The sequence below is a fragment of the Stigmatopora argus genome, chromosome 15, assembly GCF_051989625.1.
Source record: "Stigmatopora argus isolate UIUO_Sarg chromosome 15, RoL_Sarg_1.0, whole genome shotgun sequence".
Classification (NCBI taxonomy): Eukaryota; Metazoa; Chordata; class Actinopteri; order Syngnathiformes; family Syngnathidae; genus Stigmatopora; species Stigmatopora argus.
The window spans coordinates 3,881,035-3,902,033 of NC_135401.1; the positions used below are offsets into that span (position 1 = coordinate 3,881,035).

A 20,999-nucleotide genomic window follows, 5' to 3' on the forward strand; every position below is an offset into this window, starting at 1 on the left:
TGACCGATGACCAGAATATAAATGAGAAATTACTATCCATAGAAAAGCAACAAGAATGCAGAATGCAAAAAAAAACCACTCGTTTAAAGTGTAGCTACTTTTTTTTTTAAACGACCAACAATCTTTATGTGAGAATACACTGGCAAGTTATGTTACACTTTTTTTTAAAATTATGTGTAATTGTGGAGAAAAAAAATCAATTGTGAAAGGTAATGATGGCTTGACCGATGACCAGAATATAAATGAGAAATTACTATCAATACAAAAGCTACAAGAATGCAGAATGCAAAAAACAAAAAAACAGTGTGTGTGTGTGTTTGTTTGCAATTTATCATATTACACTAAACTCCCACTAAGAATTGAGCCCTGCTTTGTAAAATTGCACGTAGTGTCGGTTGTCACGTGTCATGCACGACCTACTAACATTACCCTTTTTTCATGAACAATCCAAATAGCAGAAGCTAATTTGTGTATTCACACCATTGGATTTCACACACTGTTGCAAATTTGGCTACAGGCGTAAAGTGCTGAAGACCGGAAAATGTTGATGGCCTGTATTGCTTTTTTTAAAAACTTGTTTTTGAAAATTTGGGAGCAGAAGGCAAATGGAAAATTAAATGTTACTGGAAAAGAGCAAACACTTAGAGAAAATTAATCTCTATATAAATTGTATATTTTTCCATTAGTTCACTATCAGACGAAAATATATATAAGATATTTATTTAAAGTGACTTATCAATTCCCCCCAATAGATAAATGCTTCAAAAAACAGAGCAAAGTGGACAACATCATCGAAACAAGGTGTTTAAGACATCAGGCTGGGGGAGGATTGTTGCTAAAAAGAAGAGAAAAAAACAGAATGGGGGGTTGTGCTCAGGTGTGATCTGCCTCGGGTTTATGCCGCCGGGGAGACCGCCATCAAAGCGACCAATCGCAACGCTCTAAAAGCCTCAAGGACAATCTCAGTCACTCAATAAAGCACAGCAGCTGAGGACACGGGAAAAAAAGCCTTATAGATGAAATACAAAGTGCTATATGATCCTCCCCCATGTCAACATTGGCAACAACAATACAGCCACTAATATAAAATGGATTCAACAATCTCCTTCTCATTACACTGTTAGCTTCTTGTCCAACGGCATGGCCCCTCCTCCAATTTAATATTGGATGCTGGAAAGGTTCATTGCTTTTCACGCGAGTACACAACATCAAACCGCTTCCAAAAAATGTCACATCTAATTAATTGCCATGTGTCTAGTGTCACACCTGCTACTGGCTGAGAATCGCCGTTGGCAACCACCAGCGTGGTAAACAGAATTGAAAGACATTATTTTCAAACAATTAGAGAAGCGTTCATTTTTATACAGTGCCCGTAAAGCCGACCGTTCAGGTTTTTGTTCCAGCCGATCCACTACGGACAATTTAACCGATGAGCTTTCTCCTGAAAAACCTGACTGCAATCAACTGATTACACTTTGAAGACGCCAGATTGGCGGAAAAGGACAACCATGAGACTCAGGTTGAATCGTGCCAGGAGCAAACAAAAGAAATCCCTCTTGTGTATCATTTTCACCAAATCCCTCTTCATTAACACAATCAGCGAGCCCACAGCGTCAGAGGCTAAAAGATAATGCCAACAATTAGACCGTTGATCCCATTATTGCCTATAGCGGTGGTGTCAAATCTACGGCCCGTGGGCCAGGAGCGAGCGATTAAGGAGTCCTATCCAGCCCGCCGGGTTTGTTTTACTTGCCATTTATACTGTACATACACTTTTATACTTTGACATCGGCACCGAAAAAAAAAATGAGTTGTGTGATTGAGTACATACATGCATATTTGTTCATTAGGCTCCTCCCAAACAAAATGGCCCCATCAATAGCAGCCAATAATGTGACAAAGATATGCCTCAAGACCAAAAGGAATTGAAACGAAATCAATTACCTTGAAATGCCCCTAAACCAACGATTCAAAATTCCTTCAAAATTCAGAGAAAGTGAGTATACCCCAATTTGACTCACCCCAAATTAACTCATTGTTTGCCATTGACAACAATAGAAGTCAAATTCACTTAAACTGGGAGGATTGGCTGTGGATGCTACTCTTTCCGTGCCATTGAGTGTACTAGATGTCCAATCCATTTTAACTGGGACGGGGGGAAATGATCATTCTTTCATTTGAATTAAAATAAATAAATCACCTTTTTCCAGACCCATTCACTCTGCCACATTCTACACATCAGAGGATATTCATTACTTATCCACAGCATGTCCTGAAACTCAACTATTACCTTAAGAGATCAAAAGTCCATCCCTGACATCACCTGTACACCTACCCTTTAATCCATACTTTAAAAAAAATACATGGTTTTATTTCCACTAGGTTGTAAAGAAGATCTCGAGTGTATTGGAAGGCCTCCCGCCTATCATCTCAAAATAACCGAATTCAGCTATCTATACACCACGCTATCATTTGAAGTTTTTTTTTGTCTTTCTAGCAGGGATTTGATTTCTTTAATACACCCTCTAGTCTTACTATAAATCCTGACCCCGAAATGAAGCAAAAACATCTTGCAATCGCGTGTTATGTAAGCAGCAATGTCTTTCTTCTTCCGTTGATCCACACACAGGCTAAAAGACAGAGGCAGAAATGGGGCCTAAAAAAGAACTCGGGCCTCATTATGTGGCACGGCGCGAGAGTGCCACATCTCAAATACCCACCAGGCATCATTACATCCCAGAAATGGTCCAAAGACAGAACAGAGACAAAAGTGATTCAATACAGTCCTAATGAAGCCTTAAAGCAAGAATGGTGAGGGGAGAGATGAGTGATGGTGACATGACAAGGGACTTGTGAGGGGAACACGGGTCCAAATGAAGAAGGCCACAGATTTAACGTTCAAATTCCCACAATTGTCCTCTAGGACGAAGCGTGAAATAATGACACATCCATCTGGCAGTGATGTCCTTGCAGCTACAATTTTACAACTGATTGAAGTAACCACCAAACTTTTGCGAAAATAAATAATGCATACTGGGAAAAATGAAAAACTATTTTAGTTACATGGCCCTGGGGAGGCATATGAGGATTTTCTACGCTTAAGCAAACCGACCAGAAAATGATTATTGAAGGAGCAGCAGTCAAATGACTCCATGGAAATTAATCAGACTGCCACAGTAAAAAATAAAGAAAATAGAAGAAAAAAAACAGTTGCACTTGCAGATTTGCAATGAAAGCAAAGAAGGACTTATAATCAAATCCTACCTTTGGCGAGGGGACAAAGGCCTTTCCAGGGATGTTGAAACGGCTGTGGACAGTGCAGAGATACTGGGCCATGATGGACAAACGGCTCCTCTGTCTGCTCTTTGTGCTGGCCGTCAACCTCTAGAGGACACAACAACCACTTGACTTGAATGGACAACACGTAAATAAATAAAAAAGTCAACATAATGCATGCCTGAAAATGGATCAGTTTAATTTTCGCCCCCCCAAAAAATCCGTAACGACTTTTTACTCGGACTCCAGCCTCCATTTTCAAACAATCAGACAGAAAAACTGAAGGTCCCAAACCTCGGCCACCTCCTTCTGAAAGGTGAGAGTGAGTCGAGTGCGTCCAAAAGCAAAAGGCCCAGTTCGGTTGGCTATGTTTTCTAACCAGCGGATGATGAGGGGGGTGGAAACATTGAAGGGTAGATTTCCTATGATGTGAAGGTTTGGTGGATCTGCGCAACACACATAAATACAGTTACATAAGCCATTACCATATAGTCAGCTGGCAAAAATAAAATAAAATGAAATCAATTCTGTGGAAGCTCTTAAGTAAAGCCCCAATTTGAAAGTTGCCTCAAACGATCCCAAAATGCATTTTTTTCTAAGATGGGAGAAAGCCTGGATAAAACAATCGTAACATAGTTTGGAAATTTTCATCTATCTTTTCTTCTGCATGCTAATCACACACTGCTTTTAAGTAGTAAAAAATTAAGTCGCCAAGATATAGCCAATTTTGAGATCAAGGTCATATCAAAAATGTTTTTCAACGTTTCAGTGATCAGCTGTTACATTTTTAATGAAAACTAACTAGTTTGGAAGATTTTGAACAAACAGTTTATTCCACTCCAGTTGCGTAAAATAGCAGAAAACGTGCATTAAATACAAAATACCTCCCATCTTCCTGAAGCGTCTACTGGCTTAATGCTAATAGACATTTATAGTTGCTTCACAGAATGTGCGCTTTAAATTCATAGTAGTCTATTATATATACATGACACATTGATGGGTCTCATATGTTTGTCTACTTAAATGTTCTCACCTTCCTCCCAAGGCTTGGATATACTCGTGGGAAATCCTTTGTCCATCCTGTAGGTAAGAATGTCACCATGGACAATTCTCAACTTTCCAGGCGCAGCTTCAGACAGCAACTATGCAAATAGAGTTGCAACATCCAATTAGAAATATGACAGCGCGTTCATTGGAACGACGCAGTCTCATCAGTCACTCTCCGGGTGGCTAATGATGCGTCACGAGAAAACAGATGCATCGGCACACCTTTCAAAGGCCACATGCAAGTGGTCGAGCTTTCCATCGAAAACAAACTAATGACATTGAGAAGGCGGTGACATGACCTATTTTGAGAGGAAGGACTCATCTACCTGTAATCCAGGGATGAAGCGCGAATCCTTCTCCACCACGAGCAGGTCTGCTGCCCCAGCGTTCAGAATGGAGCGGGTCAAGCCCCCAGGACCGGGGCCCACTTCACACACGTAGGCATTGTTCAAATCGCCTGCCTGCCGGACTATTTTGTCTGAAAAGACGGAGATGGAGGATCCTTATCATCTTTTTCTGCACCGAATGAGTAGTAAATAGTCATGTCCCGATCCAATACTCTGTTATGGATATCGACCCCCGATAACGGCAATTTTTGGAGTATCGGACGGGATCAGATTTGGTCACAAGATCGGATCCGATCCTTTAGTTGGGTGCGTTTTGAGTACTATTGTGCTTTTAGGATGCTGTAGATCACATGTGTCAAAATGGTGGCCCAGGGGCCAAATCTGGCCCGCCGCATCATTTTGTGTGGCCCGGGAAAGTAAATCATGAGTGCCGACTTTCTGTTTTAGGATCAAATAAAAATGAAGAGTATAGATGTACAGTGTACCTCGAGATACAAGCTTAATCCGTTCCAAAGTATTTCTTGACTTTAATAAAATGAAATGATTTATGATTTACTAGTTCCATTATATTTTGCATTATTTTTACTGGTCTAAAAATATGGGCATCGTATCGGTATCGGAAAAACATATGGTGAGAAAATCGGATTGGATCAGGACATTGCAAACAGAATATCGTGTAATATTTGTAAATAGAACATTTCCTGAGGGGGGACCAGAAGGGCTCACTTAAATAAAAAAAATTAAAAAATATATCATTTACTGGTTATATTATTTTTGTATTAGCTTTACTGGTCTAAAATTGTAGGACTGGTATCGGCAAAACATGATGGGAAAAAAACAGTAATGGGACATCCTCAAGAGCAGGAGTAAATGACATTCTTTTTAACCTAATAGACGTCATGCATCATGTGAATTACATGACACACTCCAATCAAACAGCTTCATCGGTCTTCCCTCTCCAAATATTGATAGATAGCGTGTGATGTAGCAATATGTGTGCGATGAAGATGAGATGCATTAATCTAACGGTCACCCTGCACAATAACAAAAGGGCATATCAGAGCCGCAGTGCATTACATATAATTATATTAAGCTCCACAAGGGTGGATGACTAGCTTTATTCAGCTGAGCAGCAGACCTTCTCAACCTGAGCCAAACAGGAAAGCTTGTCGGTTTTAATTCTGGAAACAAGGCTGTGTGGAGCGGTGCAGTCAAGTGCACTGGTGTAGACAATACAATGAAGAAAAAGGAAGTAGCAGGTAGTATTGGTGCAATGCAGATAAAGTGAGAGGAGGAGAGAGTGTGTGCCAGTGTGACCAACCTGTGAGTCTCAGGTCCAACAGAAAGTTTTGAGAAAGCTGCTTCTCTGCTCTCAGGTGATACAGTTTTATCAGCTCACTGACAGTGGGTAAAGGCGGCATGCGGAAAGAGGCAAGCTTCCCGGTGGTGGCCATTTTGCTCCAATATACACTGTAACAGTAAAAATACAACAATGAGCTAAAATGGTGATAGGAATATGCAGTAATCTCAATTAAAGAATGACAGTTGTTTTTGGTCGGGTCAAATTAATAGTGTACTGATTTGAAATCAATGGCAAATGATCGCAAGTAGGATTATCAGACTATAAAAGCGCATCCACAAGGTCTCTCCTAAGTTTACAACACGCAATACAAAAGCAATACTGAGAAACATGAAAGCAAACTGTTAGATGTAGTTGATATATTATGATTAACATGGTAGTGAATTACCCCCCTAAATAAATAAATGATAGTTAGGGGTCTATGTGGACAACCATAAACCTACTTAAAATTGGCATCTTTGAAATTATGCTTCCATGCAGATTCTAGTTATACCTATTTTCTTTGCATTCCAAAAATGCCTTTTGTCATATACCTACTAACAAGTGTTGTTATAATATAAATATATGGTATGCATTAGAATTTTTGTTTAAGGACCTTTGGCGCCATCTCGTGGTTCAATCAAATACAATACTATAGATAATAGTTCATTCCGGATTATGATATAATTAATTTGAATTTAACAAATAGTTTCAACAGATTCAAATAGTGATTCATTCATTCCACCCAAACGATGAACTCATTTGACTGAAGACTGACTGGATGACAATTGCTTTAAAATGTAATCATAAAGACAAACTTAATGAGACATTTGGAGAAAAACTAGATCTAGTAAATTATAACATGATTTCTATATGTTGCGATCGGTTGGCCACCGATTCAAGGTGTCCCCGGCCTTTAACCCGAAGTCAGCTGGGATAGGCTCCAGCACCCCTCGTGATCTTCGTGAGGATAACGCAGTTAAAAAAATGAATGTATGAATGAATGATTCCCGTATTACTTTCACAGGTGCAGACGTTAGCAATTGGTATCTTCTTTACTTTTTAATCGTTACGCATCAGCATGCAAAGACTGCCGATTTCATCGTAATATGCATTTAATAAACCAAGTCAAGCGTGAAAATAAACTAAACATCATTATAACCATCGAAACGAAGTAAAATAAAACAATTGACCCACGCTTCTGTCCTGTGATGCTTCTTCTGCTTGCACTTCCGACTTCGTCATGTGATCATAGCCAATAAGATTGCGAAACTCGTGAATTCCACCAACCAATGCGTGTTAGCGTAACCTACTAGGTTTGTCCTTCAAAGTGCGTTATTGTTGATGTAGTTATCGCTTATGGCCAGAAGAGGGAACTGTTTCAGGGACGCAGCTACTGTAATTTATGAATTGGGGAGATGGAATATTGCTAGGTTGAGAACAGGGGCACCCAAGATTGTATTAACTGTACTTTTATGAATATATCTAGTTGAATCTAAATCTTTGTGGTATGCTTCAAAGTGTCTTAGATTAACCCTTCACTTTTCTTTATAATATCCTTATTGTCTTGACCCTTTGTTACTACATTTATGGATTCAGACAAAAAAAAGCTTACCAAGTACACAGGTTGCTAAAGCAGCAGTTGTGTTTTGACGACATACATCGTTGATGAGCCCCGGAGGAGATGCGAATGAATAAAAGTGTGCACAAAGCACAAATAGGAAATTAAATGATGTATTTTTTGGCACTCTATAGTAGTAACTATTTCTAAAGTTTGTCTGGGAACGTTGCTCTTCTGACCTGCCCACATTTCTTCTGGGATTCATCATGCAAGGTCACAGACGGGTCCTGCACATTATACAATGAGTTGTTTAAAAAGTGAAAAATCCTAACAAGGCTCTTCCTCACTGCTTCCCACCACATGATTTCACTTTTGGGTGTGGGAACTACCCATCAAAATTCACTTCTGATGACTTCATTTTGGATCACCCTTCCTTTTTGATACACCAAGTAGGAAGATGTCATCATGATGAGTGTGTTGAGGAAAAATGGGCTGTTTGATTCACTTTCTGTGGCACATTGGGAGCAGTAAAAAAATATTTGATGGGATTAAAAAAATCTGTGATGTGACTTCACTATCATAAAAATCACCTGGTGTTTGTTATTTGTTGTTTCTCTTTATTTGTTTATTTTATTCATGCACACAAACAATAAAGTGATATCTGAGGGGACGTCAGTAGTTATCAACCGGATGGCCTGTTCAGTGTGCTTTCACTTCATCAACAACGGGACGTCAACGTACCACCCGCCCACTTTGATAATGACTACAAGAGAACAATACTGCTCTTGAGTCAGATCCGCATGAATTACATAAGAGGGAGTGAATGCAGTCATCATATCATCATCCAAAATTATTTCTCAGTGACTTAATCTGTTTGAAATGACTTTAGTTTTCTTTGGTTTCCAATACTTTTGGATGAGGTGAGTCAAGAAGCTCCTTGGATTATGATGTTTGCTGATAATCTGTGGTAGAACCAGAGCGCAGGTAGAGGAGAATTTGGCATGTAAGCTTTAGTGTGAATCAAAAGTGGATTTTCACCCTGGTTACATGTTGATAGCATGTAATGCACATGTGTCAAAGTGGCGGCCCAGGGGCCAAATCTGGCCCGCCGCATCATTTTGTGTGGCCCGGGAAAGTAAATCATGAGTGCCGACTTTCTGTTTTAGGATCAAATTAAAATGAAGAGTATAGATGTATATTAAATTTCCTGATTTTCCCTTTTAAATCAATAATTGTAATTTTTTAATCAATTTTTTCTTTGTTTTTAGTTCAAAAATCATTTTGTAAAATCCAAAAATATATTTAAAAAAAGCTAAAATAAACATTGTTTTAGATCTATAAAAAATTGAATATTCAGGGCTTTTAATCCAGTTCTTTTAATCCATTTATTAAAAAAATCTAAATATTATATTTAAAATGCTCCGGCCCACATGAAATCGAGTTGACATTAACGCGGCCCGCGAACCAAGCCGAGTCCGACACCCCTGGTGTAATGCGAGGTAGTATATATCATGACATAATTGCAGAGCTATGTCAGTGGCCAGTAAAACAAGAAAATTAACTCCGTGGAAAGTAGATTTTCGAGCAAAAAAGTGGGAGCACCCCTGTTCTGGGTCCCATATTGGACCTCATTGACGCAGGTCAACCAATAAATAAAGCATATTGTTAGACGATATGACTCACTGACTAAAGCACCACACATTGACATCACACTCCAAATTGACATGGTAGCCAGCGTAGCTACCGAAATGTCGGAAATTTCGGCCCCCAAATTCCCTCCAAGACCACCTATACGTCAGCAGTTGGTGGTTCCTTGAACCAACATGAAGGCTCGGGTGGCTGCTGTCACTGGACTTTCTGAGCATAAAGACACGGTTCAGCTGTCGTTCTGGGTCAACGTGGAGAGCCGGCGCGCTCGCTGGTCGGCCAAATCGTCTAAGATTCAGATAACCTCAGCTGCCAACAACTATGCTGGCAATAGAGGAGGAGTTATATATAGAGTGGAAATGTTTTTGCTTCTGAGACTCTCAAGAAGTTGTGAGGGATGCTCAACCAGATATGCGTAAAAGACTTCAACTCTAACTCTTTCTTCTTCGGAGTGCCAGAAATGTTCTTTCCTTTTAAATGTTAGGTTACTGCATATTTTTTCCAACTGCTTTGTGGAAAGGATGGCTATATTTTAGCAGCCTGTGGGAGTGATTGAAGGAGGGGTGAAGAGAACAAGAGTGGGAAGTTACAGTGCTCCATTATTGCTTTCTTCTTTCCCTCCCTGATATGAGCAAGTTAGAAGGAAAGAAGCATGGGAATCAGTCTTAGCCAGTAACATCTCAAGTGGATGTACATTTTCAGGACCAACAAGTAAATGTGGACAACAACCCAACCGGTAAGTCTTTTCCCATTGTTATTAATAGATATCTTAACAGTTTGCTGTTCTTTTAATCACTGGTTCTTTTCAATGTATTTTTTCATTCATAGTGACTTGGAGTTTTCATAAATTATTCATTTGGGACTTAAATGCATTGCTTTCATGCTATGAAAGCTCGGCTATTGTGACATGAAATGAGAAGTGGTTTGGAATAAAATATAGGGAGGAATGACATTTGATTGTACTGCATGAATGTGAGCATTTAGTTCTCGTTGGTATGTGGGCAGAAACCCACCACTCAACGAAGGATGATGACTCAATGAGTCATGAGCATGAAGTCATAGTGTATATGGGGACCAGGGACATTCACTGGCATCTTTGCCAAATTTGAAGTTGTTTTGCATCTGTAAAAGTTAAACACTGTTAACTAAACTTTGGTCACACATGGTCTTATTACTTTCCTTATGTTATTCTGTTTTTCCTTCCAAAAGACAAAGAAAGGGGAAACAAAGGCATTTGTTTGATTGGCATACTAAAAACACTCATACTCTCACTTGCAAGGACTCACACAAAAGTGTTAAAATCTATTCAATTTCATTCACATGAGGTCATCAGCCAGTAGGGAAAGATAAATGCAGCTTTTATTCAGTTGTCCACACATGTGTTGTCAATGGATTCCAACTCAAGTGTCTGTCGACTGTCCAGAATCTGGACTTACCGTAAATGTATTTAAAAAATATATATAAATAGCATAGTAGTACTGTACTTGTGTTTTTTTTGCAGTAGATCTGAGGATTATTTTGTAGTTTGTAGCCGTTAACTCTTTCACTGCCTTTGACATTTATAGACGTCCAATCCAGTTTGACATTTTGACTCCCAATGAAAAAAGCTTACCCTTTCTGACTGACATTCACATGGCATATCTTTAGCATCATAAACTACTTGTGGTGTGTATGGTTATTAGCTTGCCAAAATGCAATACAGAAATTCATAAATAAAACGCTGGGAAATAGTTAACACTTTAAATACCACTGGTAAGAATATGTTCTGCTATTGACACACTCTTACAACTCTATTTCAGTAACTGATGCATGTGTTTAATGACGTAATGTTATGGACAATTACACACATTGCCATATTAGAAATAAATTATTCAAGTCTTTCACATTATTTTAGTTTTACTACATTTGAATATTGGCGTTGTCCTAGAATACAGCTAAATATTGACACAAACTCTAATTGTAATGGTAATTTAAGGATAGTGTTTACGAATTTCACACAGACAGTAGATCTAATGAGTCATACCTAGAATATATAGACAAAAGGGATGTATACCTGTGAATTATAGATGTTTCAAGGAATTGTTTTTCCATACCAGAAATCTCTCTGGATGTAAAAAAGTATCAGTGTCATAAGTGGATAATGCTCTGTTATGAATATATAGTTAAACAACTGTCAGTACTATGGGCAATTAATCTTTTGAGTCTGGTGGAGCTCAACAATAGTTGTCAAGGACACATAAGAGCTTCTGCCGTCGTCCAATTCCAGAATTTCAGTTTAGACACGTTTGGATGTTTCACAGATCGCCGGTATAACTCAAAAATGACTTGGTTTAACAAAAGCTTCTTAGACTCCATGGCAACTTAAGATCTTCTCTAGATAATTTGATCTTGTATGGCAAAGCGGGAAAGCGTGCTGTCTGTAAACATTGGATTAGCTCGCTAATTGGTGTCTAACGTGGAATAATGTCAAAGGGGCAGGCGGGGTCAATAACTAGCGGGTTCCTCGACTGTGAGCACAATGGCAACAGGTTCTTATTTGTCTGAAAAAGGAACAATCAAGTCTCGCGGTAGGGGAAAAGACAGGATTGAAAGTCCATTAAATCATGGGGTACTTAAAAAAGTACAAGGTTTTATTCAAAATTTGGTAAGATAACAAATCAGACAATGAATTCAGTTTTGCCGTACTGTAGTAGTGTTAGGTGTAAACACATTTTTTAGGAAGGGTTTTACCACGAAAATAGTAAGACAAGATCTTAACCCCCGGTCTTAAAAATCACAATTTTATTAGGGTCACATGATAAAGAGGGGACATTTGAACGCAAGCATCAGATGACCTCCGATAATCCCAAAGGGCCGCCACAAGCATATGATGTCAGTCAGCCAAAATGCTCAAGAAGATGAACTAAATCACTTTAAGAAATGATATAGCATAACATAGGTCATTCGTCAAATGCAATAACCTAAATAAGAGGTCACCTGTTAAATTGCTGTGCTCATTTTTCAAGAAAATGTACACTTAACTGCACATATAATGGGCTGATATTGTTTGTGGTTCTTTTGTAAAGATTAAAATGAATCAGCTCTGCCAAAAGTCTGGCTCGGGTTCATTTTTTAAACGATTTATCTCAATTTTTGTGAATACCTGCATTCTGTCCATATGCTTGGTGACAGCCAGACTCATTAAGATAGTTAAAGTGCACATTAATAATGCTGAACTGAAGACACATCGACATACATGACATGCGACATTTTCTCAGTAATAGAGAATTTGTTGAAAATGCTGCTGAAACTTAGTATTTTTGGGGTGATTTATAGGCGAATGAATCACCACGGCGACTTGAGCAGCTTGCATTGTAAATCACATTTTTCCACAAAAACTGAAGTTATGTAAAATCTGAACCCTGAGGTCATCGGTCGTCTAGACTGGAATGCGCCGTCCGTCAAAATGCTGGAACGTACTCGTGTTTTGTAATATCCCAGCCAAATTTTTATGAACAAGCATATTGAATTGAAATGCTGACTTAAAACCACAGAGAGATTCAAATATCAAATATTGGCTGTTTTTCTTCTCTCATGTCAGAAAGTAATGAGCTCCACCAGTGTATCGTGTGTTCTAACAATCAGCTAATATAGGAAATTGGCAAACACTAGCAAATGTCTTTCTTTTCTTTATTATTATTTCTTTAAGACATATTCCAAAGTAGCCTGAAGAAAATTGAAATTTCTTGCCAGAATATTCACAAATAATGATAATATCAAATTTACTTGGGGTCCTCCCGTAGAAGACGAACAGAACTATAGTTCAAAAATGTAAACAGATATTAAAGTCACATAGCAACCATTGGTAGTATCCACCCAGTGACCATAGACTTTCTTTATAACTTTTTTTTTCTTTGGAACGAGGCACCCATTCTATAAATACTTGCATGTATATATTTCTATGTGACAGCTGTACTTGGCATGACTTACATTTTAAATTTAGGCTTTGTTTGTGGCCTCTCTGGCTCTGTCACAAGACATTACACGGGGACATTTTGGATACTGAAAAGTCAGTATAACGTGGCGAATGTGTGTTGTGGGCAGGCCGGTCAGTCCCCAAAGATCTTTGAAGGAAGCGTGATTTTATGACAGCGCTTTTTTAATCCTCCATATAGCAACTGGGGGTGCTGCACGGTAGACAGAAAGGCAGGGCATGTGACTTTGGAATGGCCATTTGTTGCTCAGGAGAATTCAATACAATCATGGCTTCAATGGCAAAGCAAGATGGATCACACAGGAAAGGCATGTGTAAATGATGTCAGATTCTTGTCATTGTTGGCCGATCCCAACAAAGACTTTTCAAAAACAATGCAAATGAAATTCCACATTCTATTCCACATCACTCCTGGTTTACATCCTTTTTTTGCAAGTTATGCCCATTGTTTTGATATGCTTATAGCTAGCACGCCAAGAACTACAGCAGCTTACTGTATTAAGACAAAAATCATGGTAAAATAACTTGTTTCCGGATATTAATATATTCGAGATAATAACTCTAGCCCAGTTGAGGGTTCGATCGCGTCACTGTGTTGAGTTTGTATGTTATCCCCGGGCTTGCGTGGGTTTTCTCCAGGAAGTCCGGTTTCCTTCCACATCCCAAAAACATGCACGGTAAGCTGGTTGAACACCCTAAATTGCTCCTAGGTATGAATGGTTGTCCTTCGTCTCCCTTGCCTGGTGCCCGTAGTTAGCTAGGATAGGCTACAGCACCCTCTGCGACCATCGTGAGGATAAGCGGTCCAGAAAATGAATAACTCTAGTCCTTTGCATCGATTCCAAATGTCCTGTGGGATGTTATTTGTACACGTTCCTACTTATGTTGATGACTTATTTGTTTATTGATTATTTATTGTTATTATTTGTGTTTGTTATTTGTGTACTTTGTGTTGAAGCTCTAAATCTCTTTATACTTGTATAATGACAATAAAATCATTCAATTCAACATGCTTAGTCCTGATCAAGAGGAATGATTGTATACTTTTTTTCTGTCTTAGGTGGGAAATGAGAACTAAAAGCAGCGAGGCGGCCCACCCAACCAACAGGGTGCTGGGAGTCCCACAAGGTGACCAAGACATCGGCCAAGAGCAGGATGTGTGTGTGGCGGTGAAAAACATGAAGGCCAAAGCTCATCAGAAGGAGAGAGAAGATAATCCAGAGGTGACATTTGACAAAAAGAAGGCCATGATGGAATCTAACACGGCAGAGAAAGGCACCGCTATCATGAACCTGTCCAGAAAGGATCTGCTTAAACTGCTGGGGATCATGGAAGGAGAGATTCAGGTGAGTTTGCAAGGATTCCTATCAAGCCTCACAGACAAAATTTTGTTGATATATAATTGCTATGTTAATATTTATTTGCAAACATAAATTATTTATTTTAAGGATGCACCGCAGCACTGAATGGTTTTGAATTGGCAAATCTCTAATGAAATGATTAATGGTTCAATCCCTATTCGGTTCCAATGTGTGTGTGTGAATGTGTGCACTTCCCAAAAATGTTTGCTATTTTAACCGTGGCATATCTCTGTGTGACTGCAGGCAAGAGAAGATGTCATTGGATTGCTTAGGTCCAAGCAAACACCCCAGATGACTATTGCGCCAGCAGACAACTCTGCGTCAGGTAGTTCGGCCTTCCAGGCTCTACAGAGGGACAGCCTACTCACGGGAGCTCCACCACAAACCCACAATACATCCCAGAAGCCCCTGATTGAGGTCAGACCATCTCTCGGAAGACTTCACGATCGTCTTTTAGAAACGTACACGGCTCACGCATTGCGCCTGGCGCTCTTTTGCAGCTGGACCGCCTGCAGGAGAAGCAACGGGATACATACAGACGAATGCTGGGCCAGCTGCTGCTGGCGGAAAAGTGCCACCGACGTACTGTCCACGAGCTGGACAGCGAAAAACGCAAACACGTCGATTACATGAACAAGAGCGACGACTTTACCAATCTGCTCGAGCAGGAGAGAGAAAGGTGAGGGACGTAAAAGTTGTCAATGCGTGGAAACAGGGAGGTCGGGAACGACGGTAGTCATAATATTAAAAAAAATACACATAAATTAAAAACTCGGAGGCTAAAAAAGACTAGGAACCGACGTTGACAGCTTAAACACAAAGACATGGGGTAAAGCGATGAGGAATAGGTGGGTGACATGAGGGATGCTGATTGGTCGACAGACAAGGAGCAGTACCTGACAGGTGAAATGAATCAAAGCAATTACAAAGACAAGACACACAATGGCACGGACATGAAACAAACCAAAACACTAAACAAACTCAATACCATTTTCATCACTATCTAACCCTAAAATCAGTATACTACTCTGTTTGGAAGTATAATACAATGATTTTATATTTCAATGATTCAAGTTCTGCAATCGACCAGTAACCAATACACAATAACCAATAATTGCGGCACTGTTTAACCAAATAACTCTCTTGTGTTAAAGGCAACATTATAGACTGAATTTAAGATTCTTTTTTAGGACATATTCAATGATATTTTCATCATTAGCTGTGGGCCAATACAAACTGGATACTGGCCCACGGGCCGCAGTTTGGACACCATTATCTAATGTAACAGATTTTTCTGTACTTTACATCATGGTGGCAACTTATTAACCAATTACATTAAGTCATGCTCCCAAAAATGTGATGGCGCCATTCTGTTGTTTCCCTCATCTCATGGAAACTAGGGCTAATCCACTTTACCCTGAAGCGAAACTACATGGAACAATACCCACGTTTCCTTGAATAGCCTTTCCCTTACAGTGTCAGAAAGTGGAAAAATCCTCAACCAAACGTGCAAAGAATTAGAACATATGATATTTTACTCAGTCGGACCTGAAGTGTCTGGAAAACGATTTGGACGGACTTCATTCAAACATAACAGTTGCATAGAAGCAGGAAAATAGGGAGTGTGTGTGTGAGTGTGTGTGTACCAAACGCCCCTCCTGTGGCAACGATCCCACCCATTTCACAGTTCAAGCAGAACAGAACACAATCTCTCTCACTTTCTCCCACACGCACACACATATTTAACTGGTAACTCCCTTACAAGGATGAGGCACCAGAGATGTAATGTTCCGCACTGTATTGATTCACCATTAAGAGTCCTTAAAAACTTGCATGGGTGCGACAAAGGATCATTTGTGGATTTAAAGGTCCTGTGTCTTGTCTTACATCCTGAATTGGATTTTCTATCACTGTAATTATTCCTGTGTTTGGATTGTAGAACAATTGTGGTAAGTTGTGATTGAGTTCTTTTTCTTATTGCATTTACCGTATATTCTGGACTATATAAATTGCACTTTTTTTCATAGTTTGCGACTAGCGCTCGAATGCGACTTAAATATGTTTATTTTTCTGCAACTTATATATTTTTCCTAGGTGTATTTATTCATTTATTCCTTTTAAATAGTGATGCATTTGCAAACTTAGTGACAATATTTTATTTCTTAACTTGAAATATATAATTGTTCCTCAGTGGTATAGAGAACGTGCAGCATTGAATTTAATGATGCTTTCTTTTTGTTGAAGTGCTACAAATGTACATAAATTGACTGAAAGATAGGAGAACAGGAAAAAAAAAGTCCACGTGGTGTAGGAATAATAAACATTGAGGTGTGCTGTCTTAGTTTCTATTCCAATTTCCGTTGTATAGAGAGCTGGATGTAATATTTAAGTCAATTACAGATTCCTTTTGCACAACCTTGATTTTTCTCCTTCTCAATTTTAGACTGAAGAGGCTGCTGGACAACGAAAAAGCGTACCAGGTGAAAAAGGAGAAGGAGCACTCCAAACGTCTAGCAAAGGTCCAAGAGGAGCTGGTCAAATTGAAATCCTTTGCCCTCATGTTGGTCAACGAGCGTCAACAACACCTGGAGCAAATGGACCAGCAGACTCAGAAGGTCCAGGAACTGAGCCAGCAGCTTAAGTACCAAGGGAAGCAACTGAATGAAGCCAAGGAGCATGCGCAGGTGGACGCCCACCGGGTTCTCAGCTTAGAGGCCGAGATAAAAGACAAAAGTGTCACGCTGGCTCAGCAGCATGAAGAGATGAACGCTAAGCTCGCCGGGCAGGAGGTCCTCAACCGTCAACTCAATTCGAAAATTCTAGGGCTTTTGCAAACGGTGGACGAGATGGAGCAGAGCAACAAGGCCTTGAAGAAATTGGAAGAAGCGCAGGAGGTCAGGGATAAACTTGACTCTAGAGAGTGCGCAAACTCTAACATGATTACTGAACTGGAGAATTTAAGGAAGCGCGTGCTAGAGATGGAAGGGAACGATGAGGAACTCACTCGAACGGAAAATCAATGCAAGGAGCTCAGGAAGAACGTACAGGAGGAGAATAATAATAGTAAGGAACTTCGCTTAGAGGTAGAGAAACTTCAGAAAAGAATGATGGACTTGGAGAAACTTGAAGGTGCTTTTAGCGTGAATAAGAAAGAGTCTGCTCAGTTGTACGCCGCTTTAGAAAAAGAGAAAGGTCTGACCAAAGAGCTTTCCGAGGAAGTTGTGACGCTCAGGATCCGGATGAAAGAGCTCGAGACCTCTGAACTCAAGTTAGAGAAGTCGGAGCTCAACCTGAAGGACGACTTGGGTAAACTGAAGTCACTGACGGTAGCTTTGATGGACGAGCGGAAGGCTTTGGTGGAAAGGATGACGTTGGATGAGAAGAAAAAGGAGGACTTGAGTAAGATGGTCAAAGACGAGCAGAGTAAGGTCATGGAAGTGACGGAGAAATTGATAGAAGAAAGCAAAAAACTCTTGAAGTTTAAATCGGAAATGGAATCGAAAGTCGATAGCCTGACGACGGAAAAGAGGGAACTCGGTACTAAGCTCGCAGATGAAACTGAGAGAACAAAGGATCTTCTCTCAAAGGTTAGCCAAATGAAGAAAAGGTTGGATGGGCTGGAGCAAGCGGAAAGAATGTCCGCCAACAAATTGGTAGCGACTGAGGCGGGAATACGAGAAGATAACAAAATAAAAGAGCTAACCTTTGAGATCGAGCGCTTGAGAAATCGCCTCAAACAGTTGGAAGTGGTGGAGGGAGACCTGATCAAAACCGAAGATCAGTACGACATTTTGGAGAAAAGGTTCCTCACGGAGCAGGACAAAGCCAACATACTTTCGCAGCAAGTGGAGGCCATGAGGAGCCAGATAGCACGGAACAAAGCCATTGAGAAAGGAGAGGAAAACAGCCAGGAAGAAGAGCTGCGACAACGATACAAGAGAGAGGAGGCCAAAACCAGAGAGATGCAAGCTGATGTCGTGGCCCTTAAGGAAAAAATCCACGAACTCATGCACAAGGAGGACCAGCTTTCTCAACTGCAAGTGGATTACTCAGTCCTACAGCAAAGGTTCTTCGAAGGGGAAGAGAAAGCCAAGAGCATGGGCACCGAGGTTCTCCATCTGACCAAAGAACTGGAGATGGCGAAGCGTCACAGTCGCGCACTAAGGCCGAGTCTGAACGGCAGGAGAATGGTGGATGTCGCGGTCACGTCCACTGGAGTACAGACAGAAACCTTGTCCAATGGGCCAACAGAGGAAGACACTCCGGCCAGTTTTATCAGAAAATCAGTTCAAGAAGAAAATCACATCATGAACAATATAAGGCAAAAGAGCCTAAAGAAGCCAGCAGAAAAGAACAGTGGCATCGATCGTTCCTCTTCTTCTGGAAGCGATCTCAGCATGAAGAAATCCTGGATTCCTTGGATGAGGAAGAAAGAGAACTCCCAAGAAAGCGGCCTGGAAAAAACAAACCTGACTATGTCTCACAAGCAAGGCCAGCCTTTACACATCCGAGTGACCCCGGACCACCAAAACAATATGGCCACCCTTGAAATCAGTAGCAACGCCGTTGAGGAAGTTTTCTCAACGTCGACGGCGCTAAATCCTACCCAGTCGCAAGCGAAATCCAGAATTACAATCATCCCAACGCACTGCGCTACGCTTCGGGGAAAGTCCACCAATGGACATCAGGGTCTGGAAAGAACCAAATCTCCAGTCACTATCACAACCATTTCCAGAGCAAAGTCCCCAGACATCAGCCGAACTTCATGTTCTTCTCCCGGCAGGCCCATGTCTCCCGTCACCATCATGAGAGTAAGCACTTCGGCAGTGCCGGATGCAGCTTCCTCCCCAGAACCCCAAGAGATGACCGTGGGTCGGGCGGTCTTCAAGGTTACCCCTGAAAAGCAAATGGTCCCAGTCCCTTTAAAGAAGGGTCAAAATAACGCCAGCATTATCACCACCGATGATAACAAAATCCATATTCATCTAGGAAATAGTCTGACCCCAAAGATGTTAGTCAGACCAGTGTCTTCTGTAACTGAGAGTAAGGAATTGTCTACTGGGACGGTGTTGCGCTCGCCTCGCCAAATTACCACGACTCGGACGGCGCAGAACAAAGTGATGAGCAGCATTATGATTTCTCCTATTGCTTCAACTACAGCCAGATCTACACCAAGCATGGTATGTTTTTCTCCAGTTCATTCTGCCAAACAATTAAAAATGTATCCAGTTGGGTGTGAAGGTCCAAGGCAATTATGCCCATACATTTTTATCTACTTTTCAAAGACACAACCTCCTGCGATCTGGTGTTCAGTCATATTTTGCTACCCATCAGAAATCGCTACTTCAAGAAGTTCCCAATTATCAGTGACTAGAGTGCTCAATGCAATTTGTCAAACCATTAAAATATGTTCTAGGTGAAAATGAATGTTTAAAAACACATTCAATACAGCTGTGAAAACTTTCACATGGGTATTTAGGTGAATATAATCAATCTATTAATATATCGAGTTACTAAAAGCTTTTTTTGATAGGTGCTTTGGAACCATCAAAATACGCTTCCCCATGAAAAGAAGCAATATTTATCCACTTAGTAAGAATAACTATAATGGACGCACATATCAATGTGTGGACTGAAGGCCGTGAGAGCCAAACAATGTTGATGTTTCAGTGGCCCTTATGATATCCTCTTTGTGACTCAGAATGGTAGCGTGACAAAAAAAGGCCCTAAAGGCTGGCCTCAGTAGAGAAGAGCTAATGATGTGGCATTTTGCCACCCTGCTACAGACATGCTGCAATTTATATTGGTTTCACAGTGTTTACATTCACAAACGGGATGGCTGCCTCCTACCTGACAAAAAAAACCCTTGCAGCAGAAAAAACACACCCAGCTAACGTATTTGCAAATGAAAGAATGAATAACTATTTGCATTTTCAGACTGTTTCTGTCCAGTGAATAATGCTGTTTAGAACATTTGAATTTGTTTTTTTTAAATGAATGAATTACTCTACATTTTCCATTTAAATGCAAGATGTTTTCATTACGCTGCCTGAAAACTGTACTCTCTTGTCTTTCTCTATTGTCAAACAGTGTGGGCATGATTCCCAGCCCCCTCGTACGGGGCTGACCCGCATCCCAATGTCCAAAAACCTGAAAACTGGGAAGACAATTCTGGGTTCCTTGGGCATATCGAGTGGAATGAAGACAGAGTTGCGATCTGAGAGTCAATCCATGAGGATAGAAGTTAAGAAATCATCTGTTAATTGCATTAATTATCAAAATGGAGGAAAAGGATGAATAATAAGACAAAATATGCTACGTTTTTATATAGAAAATAGCAGTTTCGTAACTTAACGAAAGCCAAGTGTATGTTTGGAGCAGGAGTGTCCAAACTCAGATTGGAATTTTTTTTTTTTAAATAAATTTTATATGTTTAAAGCAAAATACT

General features: G+C 40.2%; 2 protein-coding genes across 5 annotated transcripts in view; one reads left to right on the forward strand and one right to left on the reverse strand.

Moving 5' to 3' along the window:
- The window catches only part of tfb1m (transcription factor B1, mitochondrial), a 28,530-nt gene extending 21,237 nt beyond the window's left edge, over window positions 1–7,293 (reverse strand). For both annotated transcript variants that reach the window (XM_077621174.1, XM_077621175.1), the window contains exons 1-6: window positions 7,207–7,293; window positions 5,992–6,140; window positions 4,650–4,801; window positions 4,310–4,418; window positions 3,571–3,722; window positions 3,265–3,384 (exon numbers count right to left, since the gene is read on the reverse strand). In XM_077621174.1, the coding sequence (XP_077477300.1) occupies window positions 3,265–3,384; window positions 3,571–3,722; window positions 4,310–4,418; window positions 4,650–4,801; window positions 5,992–6,124 (666 nt within the window). In that variant the 5' untranslated portion in view covers window positions 6,125–6,140; window positions 7,207–7,293. The remainder of the gene's footprint in view (window positions 1–3,264; window positions 3,385–3,570; window positions 3,723–4,309; window positions 4,419–4,649; window positions 4,802–5,991; window positions 6,141–7,206) is intronic.
- Window positions 7,294–9,844: 2,551 nt separating this feature from the next.
- On the forward strand, window positions 9,845–20,954 carry LOC144089926 (filamin-A-interacting protein 1-like). Of its 3 annotated transcripts, none has more exons than XM_077621173.1 (5): window positions 9,845–9,953; window positions 14,251–14,536; window positions 14,795–14,968; window positions 15,052–15,230; window positions 16,995–20,030. In XM_077621173.1, the coding sequence occupies exons 2-5, from the start codon at window positions 14,258–14,260 to the stop codon at window positions 19,969–19,971; spliced, it is 3,609 nt and encodes a 1,202-aa protein (XP_077477299.1). In that variant the 5' UTR covers window positions 9,845–9,953; window positions 14,251–14,257; the 3' UTR covers window positions 19,972–20,030. The 3 variants fall into 3 exon arrangements, with proteins under 3 accessions (XP_077477299.1, XP_077477298.1, XP_077477297.1); XM_077621172.1 differs by lacking the exon at window positions 9,845–9,953 and adding an exon at window positions 20,642–20,954 and having other exon boundaries at window positions 14,144–14,536; window positions 16,995–19,731; XM_077621171.1 differs by lacking the exon at window positions 9,845–9,953 and having other exon boundaries at window positions 14,144–14,536.
- Window positions 20,955–20,999: the final 45 nt, after the last annotated feature.